A 24,425-nucleotide genomic window follows, 5' to 3' on the forward strand; every position below is an offset into this window, starting at 1 on the left:
GGAAAGATCACTTTAAACCCTCAAAACATACGGGAAAGATCACGTTAAAAACCCTCAAAACATACGATAAAGATCACTTTAAACCCCCAAAACATACGATAAAGATCACTTTAAACCCCCAAAACATACGATAAAGATCACGTTAAGACGCTGAATTTCAAGCATAAACCTGAAATGATGAAGCGTGAAGACGATATAGTTTATGTTTTTCCAAGTCTCCAGATGATATGAATGATACAGTAGTAATGGTATTTATATAGAGAGATAATAAAAGCAAAATTAGCTTCGTTTTTTATATTTATTACATTTGACATTCAGGCCTCACTCACGTCCACTGACTTGTAATATAACTGAATATATTACTTCAGCCTTATGCCGTTTCATCTTTATTTGGGGATATTACTAAATATTTTGGGGCTCCATGTGATTTTTATTTCAAGGTAAAGGGGCCAAAATGGCTCTTCTGATGTTGAAGGTACAGACCCCTGGTCTGGGAGCACCGTTTACATAATTCACAGTATGCTGAAAATATCAGAGAACAATTTAAAATAAATGTACCAATGCACTCTATGGCATCTTTAAATATAGGGTATTTTTCATAACAGTTAAACACATATAAAGCAAGAACTTTAAGCTGACTGCACAGCGGACGAGAAGCACAGTGCACGTTCAGGCAACTGCTGTACTTAACACCATGTTTGTTTTCAGGTGAAAAATAAATCATATTTTGCTACAGCTATACCGTGTAACATCTGAAATGGTTTTAAAGCTCATTGTGAGATGACAACCCAATTTAAAAAAAAAACAAAAACATCTTTATTATAGAAGATCCAAAATAAACATGAAACAGTAAATCAGTTAAACGGTTCATTAAACCCTATAAATGCCCAGTTTTTATACATGAAGCAAGCATGTGCTTAAGTATACAAATGTAGATTAGACAGTGATGAACCCACTTGTCTCGCATTTTTTCTCCCCACACATTCCACATCTATTGTTCCTTTTCCAATTATAAATACAACCATATCCTTACGTTCATGAATGAAGCATGGCTACAGCTAAACCCTGAAGACTTGTGCTATCACACACACACACACACACACACACACACCCCCCCACAATCAATTTCCATTCTGTATGTGTGTATGGCTGTCATTGTTACAGCTTCTCTGTGCTTTCAGCCACAACAACTATTTTTATATATACAGTATTTGTGTATACATGATTGATTACGAATGTTTTTACACACACTGGATATATGCTCTATGTACACAGTGTAAATATCTGTGAGTGAGTCTTACGGTCAAAGTGTGCATAGCTATTTGCTCGCTTTGCTAATTCACGTGTGTCAGTTTGTTTGAAAGTAATGTGTAAGCACGATTACAAGTCTTAAGCTACATGTATTGTTCTTCTGTATCTTGGTGGTGTAAGCAAATGTGAGTTTCAATGTGGCGACTGCGTGTTCGCAGCCGGTGATTCCGAGCGTTCCAGCTTGACAGCTGACTCCATGCTGATTGGTGAGGTAGAGGACGGGAGGACACCAGAGCCCTTGTTCTCCAGTGAGGAAGACGATGATGGTAAAGACACCACAATGTATTTCTGAAGAGGGCGCGAGCCGCTCACAGCACCCGTGTTTCCGGACTCCATTTTGACGAGTGGCTGTAAAGAAGTGGGGGTGCTGGGCACTGTACTTGTGACAGGAGAGCCAGACTGGGAGGAGCTGAGAGTGATTACCTGAAAGAAGTTACAACAGATAGATAGATTCAAAAAACTGCCACAATGCTGTCATTTTTGGTTTCAGGGCATTGTTGTGCAATTTCTAAAGCTGGCTGCAGACCAGACGAGAAGCACAGTGTTGCGTAGCATTGCACCATCTGTTTAAAATTGTAACACATTGTTTTCCATGTGAAAGTCAGAGACCGTGTCCTGCAGTGTATGTGGATGAAAATAGATAAGATGATAAAAAAACATAACGGTTCTTTGTGTAAGGACTTTGTACACCTCTGAATACATAGAAATGCTATATAATATATGTAGCTATCAATAGACCCTCCTAAATATTACACACTACACCTTTAAATAGTCTGTTATTTCCTAATTTGGAAGGGTCTTGAAAAATAATGTTAAGCTCTACTCTGATAAGAGGTTTCAGATTAAACGGATGCGCCTTACGATGAACCCCGTTTTAGACTAATAATTCTAAACTGCATATTTTTGTGCTGCAAAGAAAACATAATGCTGGTTTCAATGCGGTTTCGTCATGGTCAGTCATAGTGGTTGAAAGATGTCTAAAAATGTCTCCTTCAGCTCTGTTGACATAATATGTACATAAAGGTTTTTTAACCATTTTTACTATGGTATGCAATAGCAGAAATGTTAAAACACTGATCCTGAAGTTAACAGGTAACTGTTTTTTGCTTTTTCAATACTTCTAAAACACAGTAGCAAAAACGTACCTGCTGAGTGGATGCAGCTCCTGCACTTGTTGCCATGACTATATATTTGGTTGCTGGGGGTGAAGGCTGGGTGGGTGTTCCAGGGCGAGTGGAAATGAGGCTTAGTGAACCAGGAACTTTAATAATGCTGGGTGTGCGTGAACCACTTGATGCTGATAATCCACTCTGAGACACTGACAGGGTTGGGCGAGGCTGCACAGAGAAACAGAGTGAGAACTTAGGTTTGTTTTAGAGAGTTTGTGATTCAGATCAACATTCAGATTTACTCACCTGTGTGATAGTAAGTGTGGTTCTGTTAACAGTTTGGGCCTGGAAAGCAGCCTGTGCACGGGCCTTTACCACATGTGAACAAAGCATGGTGCCAAGATAACCATAATCTGCCTTGTACTGATCCACTACATCTGGGAGTGGTCTAGTTTTAGCAACCACACTTGCGCAGTGTTTCTAAACAGAGCAAGAAAGAAAATCATGTTTTTAATAAATCATGCACAGTACCAGATTAGAACAAAAAAAATAGAAAAACCGCTGCTCCAAAGCATCTGCAACCACATTTCACTGATCACATTTTTTAACTCATCAGATAATTGATTTGTTTTAAGCAAAGGATACACACAAGTTCACAAAATGAAAATAAACAAATAATGCTGATGAAATAGAACAATGAAAAAGAATGTTAACCACTTTTTGACTATAAAGTATGAAACCAGAAAAAAGTATTCATCAATATGCAACCAAATAACGTGCCCGTGCATCCAACTGAGTCCAATGTGGTCCTGCCTAAGACAAGTTCATATGGAGATGGTTTTATATACAGTATATGTATTTGAGTTTTAATGGTTTTACATGTCTTGGCCATTTTAATACTCTTAATCGCTTTGTGATGTAGCACTGTAGCGCTTGTTTTGGAAGATCTTAATTTTTTCGTTGGTTCTACTAGAAGCACTCACAATGAAAGGTGAAAGGAATTTTATGTTGACTGTTATAAGTCGGACAAACAGTGTTTGTATATTAATGGTCTATGTTTCTTTGTCTAGTAGGAGGGGCCCGTCTAATGGATGATTAGGCCTAAAGTTCATGAATGTGTATATGTTTGGTGAATTTAAGATAATAATATCAGTTAAGGATAAAGGGTATCAAAAGTATTGTCTTGTTAATAAATCCTCTGTAATATGTAAACTATTCAGTTAGTAACTAATGAGAGCAACAGAAATGTAGTCTTCAAATCCTATGATTTTTGGTTTCTTGCATACAGACATGATGATGGAACAATTTACGCCGGAGGGGACTTCTCACAGCTCCAGGGACTGGTTGAAGATCAATGTCAAGACAGATGATAGCTGGACAGCACAGGCCTTTGGCTTATCTTATCTCCTGAAGACTTTCCGTACATCTTTAGTGCAGTTCGAGAAACAAGGGGAGGGAGGGAGGGAGGGAGGTCAGAGTGTGTTTTGGAGTGTCAGACCAGGTATTTGCTTTTCAAATCTGCAGTAAAAGTCATTCAGGTCTTCAGCCAGGTGTTGACTGGTCTCAGTGCTGGGGGATGGGGATTTTTTTTAGCTTATCTGGGTAGTTTTTCTTTGCCACTCTTATGCTCTCCATTTAGTGTGTATTAATCTGTTTGTACGAGATTAGTCATGTCAAGTCCTGTTGGGAAAACACATGTCCTCACAGAATCAGTGAGGTTATCCAGATAGCTGCGGCCTCAAAAACATTATAATCAGTGAGGTTGAAGCAGGCTTGTTAATTCATCACCAGTAGGTTGTCTTGGCTGCATTTGTAGTCAGTCTGGATTCACTGCCAAGACCGAAGTTTCATAGTTTTTAACGTTTAAATGCGCTCATGTCCTTAGAAGCTGACCAATCATCAATTTAATAAGCGTGTGATTTACAGCTATAGGAAGTGCCACAATTTACCATGAAAACAAACTTGTTAAATACTAAGTAAATATATCTAGCTATAGTGAGTATAGTCATTTTTGTGTATCCCAGCCAGGGCTGTAACAGGACATTAATTGAGAGGTATGTAAGATCAATGTTGGATCGCTATGTGTATCAGTACTGCACTGTTCTCAGACAAATTCCAGATGGAAGTGATCGTCCCTATCGTCTTGGAGGGGGACTTGGGGCACATGAATGTCTTAATGCAGTTGTTTGGAATGCACTTGGTGAAGGGAGTGATGTCATTTCCTCATTATCTTCAGCTGTGATGTTCCTCTGATAACGCAGTCTTTGTCAGCAGAGGTCACCGTTTAAATATCATAACTGTCTTTTTATTGTAAGCATAACTTTAAAACATAAACATGCATTTTTATTTTATAAAAATGCATTATAAAATTCTAAATTATAAAAATTATCAATTTAATGTATAAAACTTGTTAAAATGTAAAATGTGGGTTTTTTTATGCCGTGTCCATCAGCGAATCAGCTTAGTGCTGACAGCCTCTGCTCTGGGTTGTCACAGGAACATGCCAGATAAAGAAAAATTATATACAGGGTTCCCACTCTAAGCAAAATGTCAAATTCCCTGACTTTCTCTGGCTAAAAAGCTGAATTTCCATGATCTATAATAACAGGCAAAGCAGGGCGCTGTTTAGCTGAGCACTGAACAGAAAAAAGAGCCACAGACAGTATTTTAAATTCAACCAATTGCTAAATGTATTTACTTGTTCACTTGTTTTAGTGTAAATCTAAGTTAAACACATACATAACTTTAGTTTTTATTTTTTTTAAATGCACTGATATGTTTTTAAATAAATTAATAAATTGATTGTTTTGACATTTTGTAGCTCAAAGCTCTTGTTTTCCTGGCATGTTTGCCTTAATTAACAGGTACAAGTTGGTAGCAAGTGATTGCTAATTGGCGAGCGGGAAGGGAATAAATATGGTGGTCAAAACAGCCTGCCTAGTGGTGTAGAGGTGTCTTGAGAAGTGGGTATACTCCCCCATCCCCAGGGAAATGACAACTTAACACGCGGCCTTGACCTGCCCATGCTGCTATATGAGAGGTCTACAATAGGGTTTGAAATAAGCTTTTCCACTGCCCAGCCAATTTGAATGCTAAAAAACGTCTATTAGTCAAGAAACACCAACATATAATAACATTTTTACATTTTATTTTTCCAGTTATTGTAAGAATACACTATGAATCAAATGAAAGTCTTTTCACTGCAGCAGAAGTCAATGACATTTATTTGGATTTACATAGTTTAATGATACTGAGGTTTACTTTCTGAATGCATTTTCTAAAGTTACAACTGCATAAATAAGGTTATTTGTTTTAAAATTTCTTTTTAATACACGAATATGCAATGTTGGGAAAAATACAGGAATCTAATTTTAAAATATGAAAGTAAATCAACAGTAGGTGGCAGTAAGTGACAGTCTTAATGAGCGAGTTATTTATTCAAATGTTTAAACTCTTAAAAATATTTGTCATATTTGCAAGTGTATTGGTTTTCAATGGTTTTCAAAGAATCTTGTGTTGCTTAACTGGGAGTCATATGTTATTAATATAAATGCTGCCTTTTTACCACAGTATCTTTGAGAAATCAAGACAAATGATCATAACTGCACAATATTCTCCCATACATAGACTGCAGTTATTCACATGTAATGGGATTAGCTGTTCATGTGGTGGACTGTCATGGTTTTGGCTCATTTCTGGCAGGATGCCGCAGGACATGAATGTTGTGTGAATTTAGCGACATAGAAAAATGTCACTTTGATAAATGGAAACTAAAATTTAAAGCAACAAAAAACTTCCTGATATTCCATCACATTTCAATGTCTGAAACTTTGAAAATTCCATTCGCAAACAGTGAGAAACTATTTCTGTGCAGCACGGAAAGCGCATCTTATATACGCACAAATCAACTCAATCATTTATTTCAATTCAGTCCGATTAAAAACAATAAATTATAGATGTAAACATGTCTGTGGACAGAACTGATTGTCAAAAATGTTTGAGTTTGCACACTTATTATTAGAAAAGGTAATACTTCAATAAAGCATTGTCTTTTGTTGTTTTAGGTGAGTTTTATTGCATTCAGCCGATCTGGTTTCGTCTGTTAAATTCTCATTGCAGGCAAAGCAGAGAAAGGGGAAGCAACCATTCCTCTTACATAAAAAGAAGATTCCAGATTGAGCCATCTGAGCTTTCATTTTCTCAAAGGTGCAGCAGGATACCTACTTTACACCTATCGCCATTTCTAGCCACTGGGGGACCATAGACAGACTAGGTAAACTCACATTCATGCGAAAAAAAAACTCATTTTGGACCTTTAAGAACTTTGGTATGCAACCAGGCCCAGAGGGTTATGTTATCACTCATGCTCACCAGAAAAGCTATGTTTACTCAACGCGCCGACAAGTCATTTCTATCTAATGTTAGTACACTTGTTCCTGTTTGCAGTAGTGCTGCTGTTCTGTCACACATCAATCATCTATGCATAATATTTGGTATGTTCACACCTATTGTTTACACTACTACTCGCATTTTCCACCCTCGAAAACAGAGACTTCTAAAACACGCTGCAGACCCCGTTTTTGTTTAAAAAACGAAACGTTGTGTGTCAATGTAAACCAAGCGAAACAGACTCTGGTAACTGATGGCATGGCCGCCCACATTCGTTTGCGTATCCTTGATGACCGTGTGAACAATGTATCAATATCATGCTCTTTGTTCTACCCAAAAGGGTGTGTTTTGGTAGTTTCCCTATTAGTTTGTTCCAAGAACGTAAACGTGTCCACGATGTGTCTCCTCATCCATCACAATTGTTCGCCATCCACCTGGATGATCAGGCCAATTGGTGAATTAGGCCAGGATGTTTAGGATTTTTAATGACCACAGAGAGTATTAGAGTTTTAATGTCTCATGTGATACTTTTTACAGTATAGTGTCCCCATCACTACGCTGGTGTGTTAGGACCCACACAGGACACAGGGTGAGAACCCCCTGCTGGTCACACTAACACCTCTACCAGCAGAAGCCTAGTTTTCCCAGGAGGTCTCTCATCCAGGCACTGACCAGACTCAACCCTACTTAGCTTCAGTGGGTGGTCAGTCTTGGACTGCAGGGTGAAATTACATGGAGAACTTTGTAGCTTGCAACCAACATGCTCCTTTAAAGGAAGTATGCATAGAGACATTTAAAGAGGGTTTATTCTCCAAAAATGTTTCATTTAATGTCGCTGAAAAATGTGTTAAGAAACTTTGTGTGTATGTTTTTGTTCCACGTTAGCTTTCTGCCTACTATATTTTCCTCTTATAAAAGCCACATTTTTGTGAATTTAAGACATTAAGTACAGAAACCCTGAAATGGCTGGAAATCAGTCATACTCTATTCAATTAACAGAAATACATTGTAACAGCAAATAACTGGTCGCTGTGTATTAAGTCCCCTTTAGAACCAAATAAAAGACAAGAAAAACTCTTTGACGTCACAGGCTATATTAGTGCAAGAAGGCAGTGACATTACTAAAGCTATAATGGGATCTCTTAAAAAGTTTACATTTGTCATGTTTGTTACACAGTTGTTTATAGTAGATATTAATTTTCTAAATTACAAATGGTACATTTATTTGAATAAATAACAACAATAAAAACTAAAATGGCAGCCCCAGAATAAGAACTACCTCTCATCTAAATAACTGACGTGTGGTTGTGAAGCACTTACCAGTAATAGACTCTGGACATGATCAGCTCCAATCTTATCAATGTTGGACACCACTGGTCCATCCATCACAGCTTTAATACGAGCACCTTCAACAGATAGCCGGGGGATGATCAATGTCTTTATCACCTATATGGAAATTAAACGATTAGGTTTATTTTCAGTAAATGATCAGCACACTGGAATGACACAAAACAGCTTCCTGATAAAACAATATATACACAAGACTGCTGTATAAAGTAGCAACATATAGCGGCAATTCATTCAGCCTTAACTGCCTTAATGCTTGTGTAAAATAGAAAAGCAGTAAGCAAATTCTGTATTCATGTACTTATTTAGTATCTGTTGATTTTGTATTTCTATATAAATCTGTATTTAACTTATGCATTATTGTGTTGTTTTACACTTATTATATATCTGCACCTGAATACTACCGTTACTGTCTTTATATAAACTATCATTTTATGTTGTAGGCTGTTCATCTATGCTTGTAATTTGTGCAATTGTTCTTGTTGTCCGTTGCACCACTAATATATTAATAATCCTTAATATAAATATCCTCATATATAATATAAATATCATTCTTCTGTTTTTATTCAGCTATTATCAGCCTATTTACAACAATTGCACATTACACATTGCTTCAATCCCAGCTAAAATTTACCCAATTATTAAAAGTATTTCTAAATAAAGCAACAAAATATTTTCTTGTGACCTTACGTGAAGTATTAAGACAAATTAGATTATGAAGAAGAGCTGCACCTGTTGCATTATGAACAGTTGCATTACAGCTAACATTAGCATCATGCTACGTAAGTATTTATGAAATTTAATAGTACGCAACTTCTTTTGTGATTACATGTGGAATTTGGTCATTTACTGTTGTTAAAATAGGCTATTTATAGCCTTTTTGTATCGCTGTACAAATTCATTTCAAAATTTCCGCTTCCTTTCCATTCTTAAGTTGCCAAGTATACATTACAATTATAATACACATTAGAAATGTTTTTATTTTTATTTGTCTATGTACACTTTGGGTGGCTGCAATACATTATTGTTGAGGGCGCTAGGTGTGTTGGCTTGCCGTCGCTCAGTTTAGGATGTCTGTCCTTTTATTGTTTTATAAACCATCTGGTTTGTTCATTTTATTTATGACCTTCTTATATTGCTAGCTTTGGATATGTGCAGCCATGATTTGAAAACAACGCTCTTTCTTGAACAGCCATTTTCAAACACCTGTAAAGGCATGTCATGCAAACCCCATGCTTAACACAGAGCCTTGATCTGGTATAATACTAAATTAAAATTAGATAAAAATATCCCTGAATTATAGGCTGTGTGTAGGCTGAATTAGCTTTTGCTAAACCTCAACACCTCTGAACCTTTGTTCACAATTACATTAATATTAACCACACAATCTAAAAGTTAAAATATCCAAGAAAACTTTTTCAAAGAAGATGCTTATTTTTTGAATGTGTAATATTGACACACAATGTAACTTTAAATCTATTTATTTATTATTATGTTTGTCATGAATTATAGTGATAACTAGCATATTTTCATTAAGTTTTTGAGGAAGCACCTTGGTTGTTTTAAGGCAGTCATGGATAAATAAATAAAGCCGCCATTAGGTGGCAGTACATGCTCTTCTAATGAATGATCCATTGAAACATTCATTAAAAAGATTGATTCCAAACGGCTGATTTGTTAGAAACATTCATTGAAAAACAGCCAGTGAATGCCCTTATAAATAGTTCACTAAATAACTGAAATTCAAAGAAATTCAAGATTTAAATAATGGACTGTCCCTGGTCATTGACCTATCACCTATCAATAACTCAATTTCAATTTCCATCATGTATCTTTTGTTATCCCAATAATAAGCCATGCGTAACAACGGACATTAAAAAAATCCTGAATACAAAGAAGAGGGCATTTGGGGAGGGGGACAATGGAATTGAAAGAGAAGAAGCTAAAAACACAAAGGAGGAAGTTGGAGCCAGTGTTTCAGCAGAACAGTTTGAGAGAGGCTTGAGGACCATCACAGGTTTTCAACGGTGTGTAGTGGACAGCACATTACAGGGCCCAGTTTATGGAAGGGCCCCTCTCTGACCACAATAGTGGATAAAGGTTTGCTGCATTTAGATTGGATCTTGGTGGACTAACATAAGCAATAAGTCCAACAACATAAGATAAAGATGCCAGGAAAATGGCCAGATACCTCTCAGAGGGCAAGAAGACGACCTTTGGTCCAAAGTCTGGCAAGGACAGGACTTCTCATTGGATAAAACACAGTTTCTGCCCTTCACCCACCAACAGACTGATTTTGGCCTGTAACTGCCATAAAATTCATGGGGACCTCTGGATGCAGCAGCAGTGGATGAAACAAAGAGAGATCACAGAGATCTATCCATATCCATTCATAACTATGTTCTCAAACGTATGTTCTCAAAAAGAAGGGTGGGCCACATCGTGTCCCCTGTACGGCTGGAATCAGCCAATCTCAGCATGGAAATGAAAAAGTGCCAGATTGCAATCTCTTCCTTAGAGATAAAGGTACCCATCCAAAAAGACACTCCTTGTTTTGAGTCTCCCCTTCAGAGACGGTAGCAGATCCACAGGTTTTGAGTCTCCAGCCTTGTCATAGGTAAGGCAGCAAAAGAAACTACCATTCTGAGACTCCGTGACATTCCGTAAGGGAAGAAACACTAACAGAACCACCAAAGTTCTGAACCTTTGGCCTGTGAGGAAAGAGATAATCTACGTTCAGACTTTTATTCAGAGTCTTCATCCAGTGAAACAGCAACAAATGCAGCACGTCCTGTGTCTCCATCCTAGAGAGACAAAGCTGATTAACCAAGTTCTGAGAGGAGAGGCAGAAGACACACTCATTTGCAATAAGGTAAAGCTCCAAAACTTTAATTCACTGCTTGTGTGTTCCAGACAAGGACATTCTGCACCTACTCCAGGGCCACATCTGATTATTCCAGATTTTTGGACCCTCTGGTGCTCCAGGATATCAGCATCCTCAAGTGCTTCATATTCAAGGCTGTGGAAACTGCACTGTTACCAGCACAACCAGTGGATAAATTCACCACTTCCAGACTACTCACTCAACCACAGAGAATGTAAATATCACTTATCCAGGCCCCTTGTACCTTTATCTAGCCTGTGGCAATGGACCAGATCTTCACAAGGGGAGAAGAAAAGGGGAACATTAGAAAGGTTCTCAGCAGAGAACGGCAAGTAAATCTGAAACTAAACCCACAAAAATGTAAGTTCAGACTTAAAGTATGGATTGAAAACAAGGTAATCTTGAATAGAAAAGAAGCCATTGGTTATTAGGAGCTACTGCTTTCTTTCCTTTAAGAGTTGATCTCACTACTGAGGACAGAATCATCATGAAGAGAACAAGAGTTTTAATTACTCACACCCTACGGAGTGAATATCTGCAGATCTTACACAAAGGCCATGCAGGAGCTGAAGCGACCATGTGCAGAAACATGCAATGCTGTTTTCTGGTTGAATATGACAGAGGACACTGAAAACTTTGTGCAGTCTTGTAGCATATGAAATGCTTTGAAGCCCCATCAACAAAAAGAGCCACTGCACCTGCATGAGATCCCAGAACGGCACTGGACTGTTGTTGCCGTCGACATATTTGACTGAAACAGCCAACAGTACCTTGTGCTGGTAGAAAGAAGCTAATCAATGATAATCAGTTTACAAGACAGATTTTCATCGAATTTTCAAGATCAAGTGACTTGTCACATCACTAGCAGTCCTGAGTATCCCAGGGCAAACATTCTAGCAGAAAGAGAAATCTGCAGTACAAAACGCCAGACAGGACTGGCTTCTGAACTTGTTTCTGAACTTGCTAAACATTTCTTGAGACAAGATACTGAATTTAGCATCACAGAGACAAAGTAACATGTACCAACATGCTCATCAGCAAGCAAATGCTGAAGCCAAGGTCAAAGGAAACTGTAAAAGTCAAAGCAGAGTCAAAAAAAGTGTTCTTTGATACTTTAATAAAAGGAGCAAGCTACTCTCTCCACCGCATGAATCCCAGGTAGTGAGGATGCAAACAACAAAAGAACACAATAAGATTGAAGTCGTCAGGAGCACTCTCAGACAGATTGTATGTTTTAGAATTAGTTGGTATATAGTATAGGAGGAATCGTCGACATCTACTTCCTGTAAAAGAACTACTCCCACACTAAACACAAGTTAATCTGAGGCCTGTGCCTCAGCAATAATGTGTCTGATGATGCACTGCATGCTGAGAAGAACATCCCATCTGAGCCCTTGCGCAAAAGTTACCATACTGTACTAGATATCGCAGGATTTTTACTCTGAACTCTGTAACTCTGTTGAAAATCTAAATGTAAAGAATTATAATGTTTGTTATTACAAGTAATAATTAACATTAATTCTAACATTTTGGTTATTTTTAGTTGCAGTTTTAGTTTTGTATAATATAGACGTTGCAAAGACGGTTGTGAAATTACAGTAATTCTGGTTAAAAGGAAGTAAAAAACTAAAAGGGGATGTAGATAACTGATGTACAATATAGTGAGTTAAGACATGATAAAGATGTTTAAGGAAGCTATGTTCATATATGGTGGTTTTCAGTGTACAGTGCCCCCTGTTGGTTAAATAAGTTTGACATACAAGTAATACAAGTAATGGATTGATAGGACTTTTCAGATATACAAGTCTCGGTCTCCATAACAAGCTATAGCCACCTTTGATCATATTTACCAAGGGTATGAATATTTCTAAGCACAGCTATTAGATAGATATAGCTATTATATATCTTTTGTAAAAATTTATTGCACTCTATATATTTCTCAATCACTTTGCGTGTAGTTTGTGAATCACTGGCACATTTGTATTTGCAGAAGACATTTAAAAAGTTTTTGGACATCTATACTGTTATTAAATTAAATAAACATGTTTTTCACGAAAAAGTGTCAATATTGAATATCAAACTTGCTTGAGGAATGTTGTATGTGGACAAAGTGTTATTTGGAAGTGAAAAACACTCAAACAAAGAAAGTGCAAGGACTAAAATAGTCTAAAAAAAACCTAACTATAAAAGTGCTTCCAAATACAGTTTTAGTTGACAGTAAATAAAGGATACTCACATCATGCCCAAGCTCTGCAAGCCCAGCAATGCAGCCATAACGAGTTGTCCACTGAGTTTTATCATCCAACAATGCCTGACAATTGAAAAAATTCTAACTTTTAACAACTTCTGATGCTTTATATTTGTTATACTTACACACCAACTCTACATCTCAAGTCAAAACACAGTGTCTATCAGTATCTTATATTAGTATCTTTACCTTAGTAAAGGTCTTGGTGATGCGTGACTGGATGTTGTTGGTTGTTGTGCTAAAAGTCTTGCAGCTCTGAGCCATCAGCCGGGCAGCAAAGTCTCGCAGAGCCCAGTGATTGTCCACATCAGGTCTCAGACATAGCTGCTTACTCACAATACACGTCACTACAGCTGGAATCAACTCATGCAGCTAAAAGAGAGCGAAAGCAGTTGCATGAAGAAAAATTATTTTCCTAATAATTTTAGGATGAAACATTTGTACTATTAAAAAAAACATACAAAATTAAAAACTCAACATGTCCTTCCAGGCCAAAAAGAAAATTACTATACTATTGTATTTTTATTTACATTTTGTGTAACTTAAAAAAAACTGGTTTTATATGCTAACGAGTCAATCTACCATAACACAGTGTGTTTACACAGAATGCAATGTAACGGTACAGCAGCAAAACAAAGTTTTAACTCTAAAGATCAAATAGAGAGTTGTTATGATTTTGAAAAGCTAATGAAAAAGGTAGTGTTTGAATAGCTTACATATTTCTCTAAATATAGAGTTGGATTGTCCATTAAAGCCTTCACCATCCTCATTAAGTATATCAGCAGAGCCAGGTTATTCTGAACGACATTTACGCGGACCTGAAAGAGAAAGAAATTGAACACTTTAAAACAAAAAGAAAGAAAACACTTATTCTTGTTACTACAATATAGATGATCTTTATGCACTTTCTATATACATAGACCAGGGCTGTCCAAAGTTCGGCCCTGTGGACAGATTTTAAACGGCCCATAGCTTGAGTACTAAAATATATTATACGTAGCCCACCAAACATAATTTACAAAACATGCAGTTTCACAATGTCAACACAAGAGGACGATAGCACTTCATTTAAAACCAGGATATTGCAATAAAACGCAAATGATAATTTGAGAATTCATATGTGCTGCTTTTTTAAAAAACTCCTAAACGCTCCAACAGCGGAACAGCACTACTGTGAACTGCTCCGCACGGACCACTAATTCAGCCTAAAGACAGCACAATGCAAGCGGAGAACAAATGCGTTTACTCGCGGACTAATGATGAAAATGGGGATAAGAACTAATTTAGGAAGATCAAAACAGCACTTGCATTCTTTCTCAAACAGCACTGAAAAACAGGAGCAATATTGTGCAACAACAATGCAATTCAAATACCTTTCCATCCACAAATCAACAGCAAATGCATTTATTGTAGTAACTGTGGTATTGTGGCAGAGGGAGGTGTTGCTACAATTTATAGCAATATTCTCAGTATTTCTCAGGGGGCAGGCTTTAAGTATAACTCTTTAAAGCCAAGACATAAGGAATAATCGTGGAAAAACTTGATGATATAACAGAAACCATGTATTCTCTCTTTTCTAGCACTTTAAATACAGTTGCTCCTTTAAACTTAAAACAAAACAGTCTGACTCTGTGGTATAATGAGCACACTTGCACCCTGATGAGATCTGATTACTTTTTGTCTCTTTTAGAAGAAAACAAACAGTATTTATTCAATACGGTGACTGAATTAACCATAAATAAAGTATCAACAGGTCCTGACATTCCCTAAGATCACAGCAGTAATGACTTACTTTATTTGTAAATGAACTACTTTGCTTCCAAGAAACTATCAGAAATAAATTGTAACAATTCAGCTGTCAGCTAAAGAATTGCCTCAGATAGTGCACTATAGATCACCTGAGGGGAAAAATCCACTCATTTCATCTAAACTACTAAAAGAGCTGCTTCCAGAAGTCATAGATTCACTTACAGAACAGTTGTAGGAGATAAAATGTAGTCCATTAATATACTCACACCCTCAGAGATGAAGGTACTGAATCTTGGCAGCATCTGGTATAGCCCTGGGTCTGTTGCTATGCTCTGCAGTGCTTCCTGTTGGTGGAATAACAACAAAATATATACAACATGCCAAAGTGGCAAATTTTAAACTGAAACTTCACATTTTGACACTTACTTAAGATTTCATTACATTACATCTAGTAAAAAGTGCATAACAGACTTTATTTTGGACCTTAGACGCACATACATACACACATACCGCTCTTTTGGCTTCACAGGATCCCACACAAGCTTCTGTGATTTCTTTATAGTAGAGCTGCTGCTCTACAGAGAGCTCATGTGTGCTACGTGGTTTCATCCGCATCTTCTCTTTTCCTGAAACACCATGAGAGAAGAGTGACTAAGGTAGGAAAATTAGCAAAATAAAAGATAACTTAAGATGTGGTCACAGTTGTAGTTCAGTTGGTGTATTTGGTCTGGAGCAAAAAGGAAAGTTGTACATTTTGTCCAGGTCCACTTAGCATTCACATTGACATTTTTGACAGCGATCCTAAAGGCGTAGTGAGCCTGATAGATCACACTGAATGATGTATTTCTGAGCACACCAAACAAAAGGTGTGTTCAACTCAAAGCTGCTCCTAAAGACGTACTAAGCGTGCTCAGTGTTGCTTATATACATATACTTTTATTTTCACCACCTGCAAAATCACAAAAGAGCTCATAAAAGGCACTTTACCTCATAGTTGCTCCACGTTTGCCCTCTGCACATTCTGTTTTAGTTACACTGTTCGTTCCCCGTCATTAAATATGTTGAGGAGCATTGCATCTTATTTCTTCCTGTTTGTGTATTTAGTATTTGGTCTGTGTTGCTTTCATACTTCATTCAAACGGCACCAGAGTTTAAATTGGAGCAATCGCACCAGTGTTAGTTTTAATCAAACCAAACATGTCACGTGTGAACACACCCAAAAACACCAGAGGCACGGTTTAAAAATAATTTCTAACCTTTGACTTCAGCAGAGCTTGCACTCTGACCCTTGGCCTGGATAGAGCCTTCCTCTTCCTGTCCAGGTTTGACAGCTTTGAGTGGCTCTGTGGAATCTGTCTTTTGCTGCTCTTTAGGAACTGGGGTGAAGATAAAGGGAAGGGAAAGACAATGACAAAATTATTATTGAAAAAAATAAATAATATAATATAATCTGAATGGGATACTAGTGTACTACTGAAAAGCAAACAGAATATACTGTATACAGCATGTTTTTTTTAAAGCTCATGTAAAATCTTGGTCACACCAAGATGAACGCTCAGAGCAATAAATATCTGAACGAATGGCAGTAAACACATCTTTTCATTTTTGCTCGCTTTGTGCAGTTTGTATGATTGTCATTATTACATCCTAAACATAGAACATCATTTTAAACATAGAACAAAGGAAATTATGACAAATATCAGTCACGGGGTAGACAATTATACTGATAGACACAATAAACAAAAAAATGTGTCAACCAGTAGAGATTTTGGACTATCGTTTCTATCGTGGTCACAGGTGACATATCCATGTTGCGTAGTTGCAAATGCTTTTCAAGGGAAACCAGTCTATATTTTCCTTAAAGGGTTGGGTTAAGAGTTGGTTATACAAACCTGTTTAAAAGCCGAGAGAAATACTTAAATGTTAATGTGCAGGATGTGACTGAGTGCATGAACAAGTGGAGAAATGGCTTGAAGGAAGTAGTAGGATGACTGTAAAGCATGAGTTTAGAGCAGAGGTGTCAAGCATAGTTTACTTCCAACCCTGTTACGACACACACATATAATGTCGATTTTAAATAAGCCTAACCGACTTGATTAGCTGGATCAGGGGTGTTTAGTTAGGGTAGCATCTAAACTTTACAGGGCTTACAGATTGACACCCCTGGTTTAGAAACTTCTACCTCAGAGTGTAGCATGTGTTTGACTGTTTGTGGTGTGAAGAATTGTGCAGTGAGGTTTGCAATTTTATTAATGATGAATGTGGTAAAGATGTCAGCAGTTAGAGTTGATGAAGAAAAGGGAGGAGGATGACAAAGGAGGGAGAAAGATTTTTTAAAAAGCTTTCGAGAGCTAGGTGAATCGTTAATTCTGTCATGATAGTATTTCCTTTTAGCAGTGGAGACCATAGCAAAGAAAAGTGATCAATATGAATTAAGGCCAGTAGGATTTTGTGATTTGCGCAATACACTTTCTGCATCCAAATTCAATAAATTAAAAAGGAAGTAAACACTGTATCTAACAGGGCACTAAGTATTCTTAAACTACTGTATGCACTGGGAATCTCATTGTTCAAAAAAAGCCAAGGTAACAGTCATTTTACATACAGCACTAGCAAATAACATGAATGCACAAAGCGCAGCATAGTTTTAAATAACACCATTAAAGTTCTAGATGCACACCCCACAAGATGTCACAGCTAGATTTGTCCAGTTTACAAAGTTTGTGAAATTAAATGTTCTGAAGTGTGATTACATTTTTAGAGTCATAGGTTTAGGTGGATGGCGGAGTCCATTCATAAAAACTGAATTTTCTCTATGATGCTGAATGGCACAGAATTTTTTGGATGAATAAAGATAGTGTCACTTCATGCGAATATTTAAAACGGTTAAAGACAGGAACTATTTAAAAGGGTAAGCCTCTGGCTTGCGGACACTTAATTTCTAGCAATTATCGTTGATTTGATTACAGAGACCGTCTCCGTTTAATAACAAATTGTTTACTACACAAATACTGAAGCATGGTTTTAACATATAACAGAAAAATATTACTCTTGGATCGTACTAAAAACAAAATTGTGATATCGAGCCAACTGCAAAAATAATATAATTTAATTATCTTTATATACATTCCTTCACATAAATTTTTTATAAAACTATTACCCGTACAAATGATCCAGAAATCTCTCTTACCTGGAGGTGGGTTCTCTGGTATCGCAGGCTGGACACCATCGATACTTAACCAGTGAGCTGAAAGACAAAGACACAAAGACGTTATTTTACTTCTTGTTCATGAGGTAAATATAATGTTTACACACAAGAAATGCAACATGCGAAAAGCACTCCTCACAAAGCACATTTAATTTAGAAATCTTATCAAGGTTCAACAATAAGAAGTACCTAATGGACCAGGGGTCAGCATGAAAGAGTCTGCTCAAATTTGTAAAAACATTAAGTTTATCTTAAGCATGCGTTTTTAAACCTTGTTGATTTAAAAATTCATGTGATTAAAAGAAATTGGCATTGGCAGAGATTGGCTCTTTTTTTTTTTTTTTTTTTTTTTTTTTATAAATATTGCAATATTCAAGCTTATATTTTGTTATCAGATAAATTCGGGTTCAACTGGAGTACAGCTACACTTGAATGCAGTGATGGACAGCTGTCTTTTCTCAGTCTGCTGTGTTTGGATTTTTTGTGATGTTCTCATTGTGGTGGTAATTCTATGTTAAATCTGTTTCACTAATTCATTTGATTATAAGTAATTACATTTTGTCAGATCATTTAGAAAGATCATTTTGATCATAGGAATTCCAAACAAATGCAGATGACTCTGGGTATAACTCCTTAAGATTTATTGTTTGATGCCCTGCATTTACAGCCAGCAAATCAACACATGTTTGTATTGTTTAACAACGATTAATCTATATTTAATTTATACAGTGGGGTATACGTACATCAACAGACTGGCCATTTAATTCAGACTACCTTCTATTCAATGCTTGCACACAAACTGCCACCTTGCCAGACGTCTATGGCTGGTCTCCATAGAAATCATGTTAAAATGGGGGAAAAAAGATAGACTGAATTGAAACAGTATAACTAAATATAAGTTGTTAAGTTATGCTGTTGTTGTCTGCCACAGTAATTCAATATGCTAAGGAATTCCTTTAAAATACTTGTACATTTCATGTTTGGCGCTGTATGTATGGCTTGCAGCACTTAAGTTACTAAATACTGAGAAACGTATAGTTGTATTCTTTCACACTCAGTATTTTAAAACATATATAATTTAATCATTCTGTGGACAAAAAAACTGGCCTGAAATGGGAGCTGTATAGGCATGTGTGTGCCCATCTGTTCTCAACAAAGATAATCTTGCGTCTCTTTATGTCACTCATTAAACTAAAATGACGGTCACTGTGACACTCTAAAGTGATGAGACTACAGCAAAACAGATAAAACTTTTTAAAACCATTTTCAGAGGTTTTACATTATGTTGTCAGCTTGTCAACTGTGCTATTATATAGCAATAATCTCCAAGAAGCTGTGTTTTACGGTGCATTTATAACAGCTACATGTCCTTATAAAGTAATTATAAACTCAGAGGAGACACCAAACACTGAGAAACCTGATGAAAGCGCTCTAGTTATAGCTGATTCTATTGTATGGAACATAAAAGTAGAGACACCAGTCACCATAGTCCAATGGCAAATTTCAATGTTGTGGCTAATGCTAAACGTAAATTTACAAAGATTGTTTTTCATGTTGGCACTAATGATGTTCAAGTTTACCCTGTAACAAAAAAATGTTAAAGAGGTGTGTGAATTTTCAAGTTCTTTGTCAGACACTGTAATCTGCTCTGGTCTCCTCACTGCTTACCATGGTGATAATATAGCAGTTTTCTTAACCACGACTTGTGTACTGCAAATACACACAAGCATCATCACTTTGTATGTCATGTGAATGTTTTCCTTTTGAGCTTAAAATAATGGTAAAGCTATTAACTTTATTAAAAGGACATTATTAACTGTCTCGATAATATTTAGATTTGGTGACTGTGCAGGCCATGGGAGATGTTCATGTTCATCACACCACTCTGTCACCAGCCTTGCTGTGTGTATTTGTGCATTACCATCCTGGGATTTGCCACTTGTTCTTGCTAACTGGCTGTACCTGTCATGAAAAACTTTATAATACAGAGGAATCCCTCCTCTCTGGGCACACTGTGAAGCAGCTACTTGGAGTGATAATCACTTTTTTCTCAGCAATTCTTCATGGATGTGGGTCAAAAATATAAAGCTAAACTTTTAATCTTTAAAAGATTAGGCCTTTTTAATCTTTCTGTCGCTTGACAGCAGCTAAGTTGTGCTCCCTATTTTGGCTCCCATTGCATGTTACAATTTACAACAATATTCTCAAAGACAAAGGCAACAGGTAAATGGTGTTTACTTTTTTTATCTGGCTTTTTAAAAATGGCAGGCGTCTGAGTCTGTACACATACGTTCATCCAATCAGTGACCATTTACGCCACTAGCTACTATAGAACTTTTTTTTTACTTTGAAGTAGGAGCTAATTTAGTTCCCATAAAAGGAGTTCCTAGAACTAAAATCGTTTCTAGCTCAATACATGAGCTTCCGGGTACTTCCCTAAATAGTTCTCGGAACTATGAAAACGTTTCTCTGGTGTGAAAGGGGCTATTGTTGGAGATTTTCATATCCATGTTGACAATGACAAAATTAGGATCAGCATCCTTAGACATTCTCAACCATATTGTGCGTGTCAGGACCTACTCCTGGTCGAAAAGCTACGGGTGAGGCCGGGTCGTCCATGGCCCACCCAATTTCATATGTGGATGAAAATGAATGCAATTCATTAAACAACCATAACAATAAATTCATTATTTCACTGTAACTTTATATTTATTTTGCAAACATATTTTTTGATTGTTTTCAAGATAAATTACTAGCATTGTTCTAATTTTCCCTCTATAGAAGCAAATCACATGCTTGCCAAATTGAGTAGCAGTGAGTAGCAGTAAAGGCAGCGTGACCAGTCTATAATCCCACGACTTGTGATATTAACCACAGTGAAAAAGCAAGTGAGCAGAGCCATACTACACAGAGAAAAAGTGCCATAAATAACAAATAATCAGGCTTAATATGAGAAATAATTCTTAATCACCTTTGAGCGAAACATCAAGAGGGACTCTAGGGAGGGGTGTGTTGATGATATCACTAAGATCCACTTCCTTTTCTTCATAGAAGTGCAATTCTCTGCCGCCTCCACTTGCAAAGCGAAATGGGATAAACTCTTGAGACTGAAATCCATACAGAGGCTGAAGGAGACAAGCACAATTAATAAAAAAAACTAGATGTATTAAAGGCAAAAGTATTCGTAAAAAAAAAACTTCATGTTGTGGTTTAGATAAGGAGGAAACCAACAGTTTTCTCACCTCCACGTTTTTCAGTTTAAGAGCGTGGTCAATGTCGCCTGTAGTAAGTTTGCGTCTTTTACCGTGGTGCATAAACTTCAGTGCGTCCTGTACGAGATATTACAACAACACCTTCAGTTTTTGTGTTTTCTCCTCAATGGAAAATAATTCACGTTGATTTAATAGTTATATTATCAACTGGTTATAACCACCAGCTATCGTATGATTTTATCTAATAACAATCATTGTCCACCTTAGGTTCTGACTTTAAATAAAACAGGTGTTTAAAACAGGTACATCACAGCGCTTTTTGTGGTACAACGTGGAGTGTTTTGGCTCAGCCAAAAAAAAAAACACATTTGTAAAATGCTTTAATTATCTGCCCCAAAAAATACGAAAATTAAGTGCAACAGGCAGACAGGCATGTGAAAATGGAAATCTCTGCAGTTACTATGAAATGAGATGAGGTTCTACTATGATGTAATACAGATTCATACCTGACCCAGACGATGCACTAATATATATATTTAACTGGCAGGCTTCTGTTGTTTGATGTAAGCTCTTAGGCACAACTGCAATTTTAAATATAGCTCAAGTGACAGATCTTAAACACGTACCAGAAACTGTTGAGTTATTATGATAAGTGTCCAAATATTTTGCTTTCATAGTGTAACAGAGTAGTCTAGCGAAATGAATGGGTGCCACTACATATCTGTTTTAATATATTATCATGATAACTAGACTAAAAAGGAAAATGATAATCATGTAATATATAAAACTTTTACAAATTGTTCATGTCGTCCGCATTAACTACAACTTTCCTAAGAAATATAAGTAATTTCCTAACTGAAATTGTAAATACCTGGGTGATCTCTTTGATCCTGTAGCTGACCTCTTCACTGAGGGCCAGACAGCTGTCTTCCTGCAGGGAGCCCACTCCCACTGACTCCGCCATCGCCTTCATGGATTCTGTGGGCAAGATCACCGAACACAGCTTCTGTCTGCGCTCCTCTGCCATGTCTCACTCTGCAGCAGCAACACAACTTTATTTCAGTCAGATATATTCACATTTCAAGTAACTGACATTAATAACTTTTCACTAACAAGAAAACTACAGAATAATCGGCTGACATTTTGATTACAATTTAAAAATGGCTTTTTATAGTCTTAGACGTATAAATAGCAAAAATGTGAAATCTGTAATATTTTGCATTAATTTTGTATTTGAATAAATACAGGTCAGAATAAGTACATGGTTTTATTTTTAAATTAATATATCTGTTAGGCAGAATGACTATGGCCTGTTACTCTGATAATATTACCACTGTTCCCATCACTGAAATGTCTTTATTAGTCAGTATTAGTCAGTACAAATAAATTACTTTTAATAATATTCCTGAGTAATCTGTGACACGCTTGCTTAGCTTGTTACTTCTTCTGCACTTGTTTCTGACATGCTCTGCTACAAAAATACAGAAAAATGCTTAGCTATTATTCTGACAACTGTGAATCCAAATACCTTGCTTGCATCCTTGTTAAAAGACACCAAGTATGATAATTATAATGATATAAAACAGCAGATTCCAGGGCGCAACTAAATAACTGATAAGATAATCTCTTTTATATTGTTAGATATTTTTGATGAAACTTCTACTTCAGCTTATATTGCAAGCAATCAAACGGACATTAACAATGAGAGGGGACAGTAAAATTACTTACATTTTTTTTTATTAAGCTACCAGTATATCATTTCTTACACACATACACTGGCAGTAAAAAATGCTAGTAGTGCAAATACAAATCTAACGTGCCAGTTTAATGTAGCAGGCAAAAAAATCCCCAAAAACATTCTGTACTCCATAACAATATGATTACGCTGGAATTCACAAAAATTAAAATGCATTAATTCTGTATTGCTAAATTCAACTGGAACCAACTTGAATAAAGTTATATGGCTGACAATAAAACAAACATTCACAGTTAATAGCAGTTGCTGATTATTACAAAGGCATTTTTGTTTTTTACAAAAAAATAAAATAATAAAACTAGCTTTAACGTCTGAAAACGTTTACTCGAATCGACGGGTTTTCAAGAACACAAGTTATTAAATCACGTTTCACAAAGTACAGTATTCTAACACTAATACGGTCACTACGCTGTCACAAAGTAGTATAGGCACATATTTAAATGTCTTAAGACTTATTAAGCAGATCATGTATAACTGGAGTTGATCATACTTGTCCTGCAATAAAATGGCACAAAAGCTGAAATGAACTGCATGTCGTTCTTACCTTTAAAAGAGGATGCTACAAAGTTAAAACGATAAAACTCGAATAAAACAAGCAAATCCCTTGTTTACGGCTGCTCACTTTGTATCAGTACAGCTAACTGTTAATTTATCCGATGTATTGTTTGTTGTTTTCTGTATTTATACTTGATCTACCCTGTTTAGCTCCGAACCATTTTTCCGAAAATCCGCCATTTTGAATTTACCGGAAGGTCCTGAGAATGCGACGTTACATTCAAATCTTGATCTCACATAAACGTGTTTACAAAGAAACGCGTTTCATCCGTTTTTTGTATAATCTTGATAAATAAGATGACAAAAGATGTACTATAAACTGCAGCTAATAATTCACGCAGGGAGAGAGAGAGAGAGAAGAAAAGCATATAGGTTTGATTCATATGCATCTTCCAAGACATCGATTGCCGAGTCTGCAGCAGTAGATTCCCGCTATCAGCTAGTCATGCCTACAATAATCAAAATGCTATCTTCCAAAAGAGTAACATTGTTTTTATATTATGTTTGTGATAAATACACATTGACATATGACATTCCCTTTTTGAAATGCTAAAAATAAATAATCTTGTAGAAGCGCTTTTCTAATTAAAATAAACAATAATACAACAAAAATAACCCGTCAACATAAAAACGTAAACACATTCATATATATATAGC

At 36.5% G+C, this 24,425-nt stretch overlaps 1 protein-coding gene across 2 annotated transcripts; it reads right to left on the bottom strand.

The window, feature by feature from the left end:
- Positions 1–792: 792 nt before the first annotated feature.
- On the bottom strand, positions 793–23,963 carry taf6 (TAF6 RNA polymerase II, TATA box binding protein (TBP)-associated factor). 2 transcript variants are annotated; one of them, XM_043240635.1, is made up of 15 exons: positions 23,758–23,963; positions 22,329–22,492; positions 21,488–21,574; positions 21,217–21,370; positions 18,228–18,284; positions 16,294–16,413; positions 15,548–15,663; positions 15,304–15,381; positions 14,005–14,106; positions 13,478–13,660; positions 13,277–13,351; positions 8,130–8,255; positions 2,727–2,900; positions 2,457–2,648; positions 793–1,734 (listed from the first exon to the last, which is right to left on the bottom strand). In XM_043240635.1, exons 2-15 carry the CDS (start codon positions 22,482–22,484, stop codon positions 1,444–1,446), a joined length of 1,911 nt encoding a protein of 636 aa, XP_043096570.1. In that variant the 5' UTR covers positions 22,485–22,492; positions 23,758–23,963; the 3' UTR covers positions 793–1,443. The 2 variants fall into 2 exon arrangements, with proteins under 2 accessions (XP_043096570.1, XP_043096571.1); XM_043240636.1 differs by having other exon boundaries at positions 22,329–22,509.
- Positions 23,964–24,425: the final 462 nt, after the last annotated feature.

This window comes from Puntigrus tetrazona, chromosome 5, assembly GCF_018831695.1.
Source record: "Puntigrus tetrazona isolate hp1 chromosome 5, ASM1883169v1, whole genome shotgun sequence".
Classification (NCBI taxonomy): domain Eukaryota; kingdom Metazoa; phylum Chordata; class Actinopteri; order Cypriniformes; family Cyprinidae; genus Puntigrus; species Puntigrus tetrazona.

What these genes read in the sequence shown, in the direction of transcription:
- taf6 (XM_043240635.1), bottom strand. Translation starts at nt 22,484, where the DNA reads ATGGCAGAGGAGCGCAGACAGAAGCTGTGTTCGGTGATCTTGCCCACA. An exon ending in CCTGTGAAGCCAAAAGAGCG is followed by an intron (nt 15,382 to 15,547) that starts GTATGTGTGTAT and finishes TTCCACCAACAG; the next exon opens with GAAGCACTGCAGAGCATAGC. An exon ending in GTACCTTCATCTCTGAGGGT is followed by an intron (nt 14,107 to 15,303) that starts GTGAGTATATTA and finishes TTTCTCTTTCAG; the next exon opens with GTCCGCGTAAATGTCGTTCA.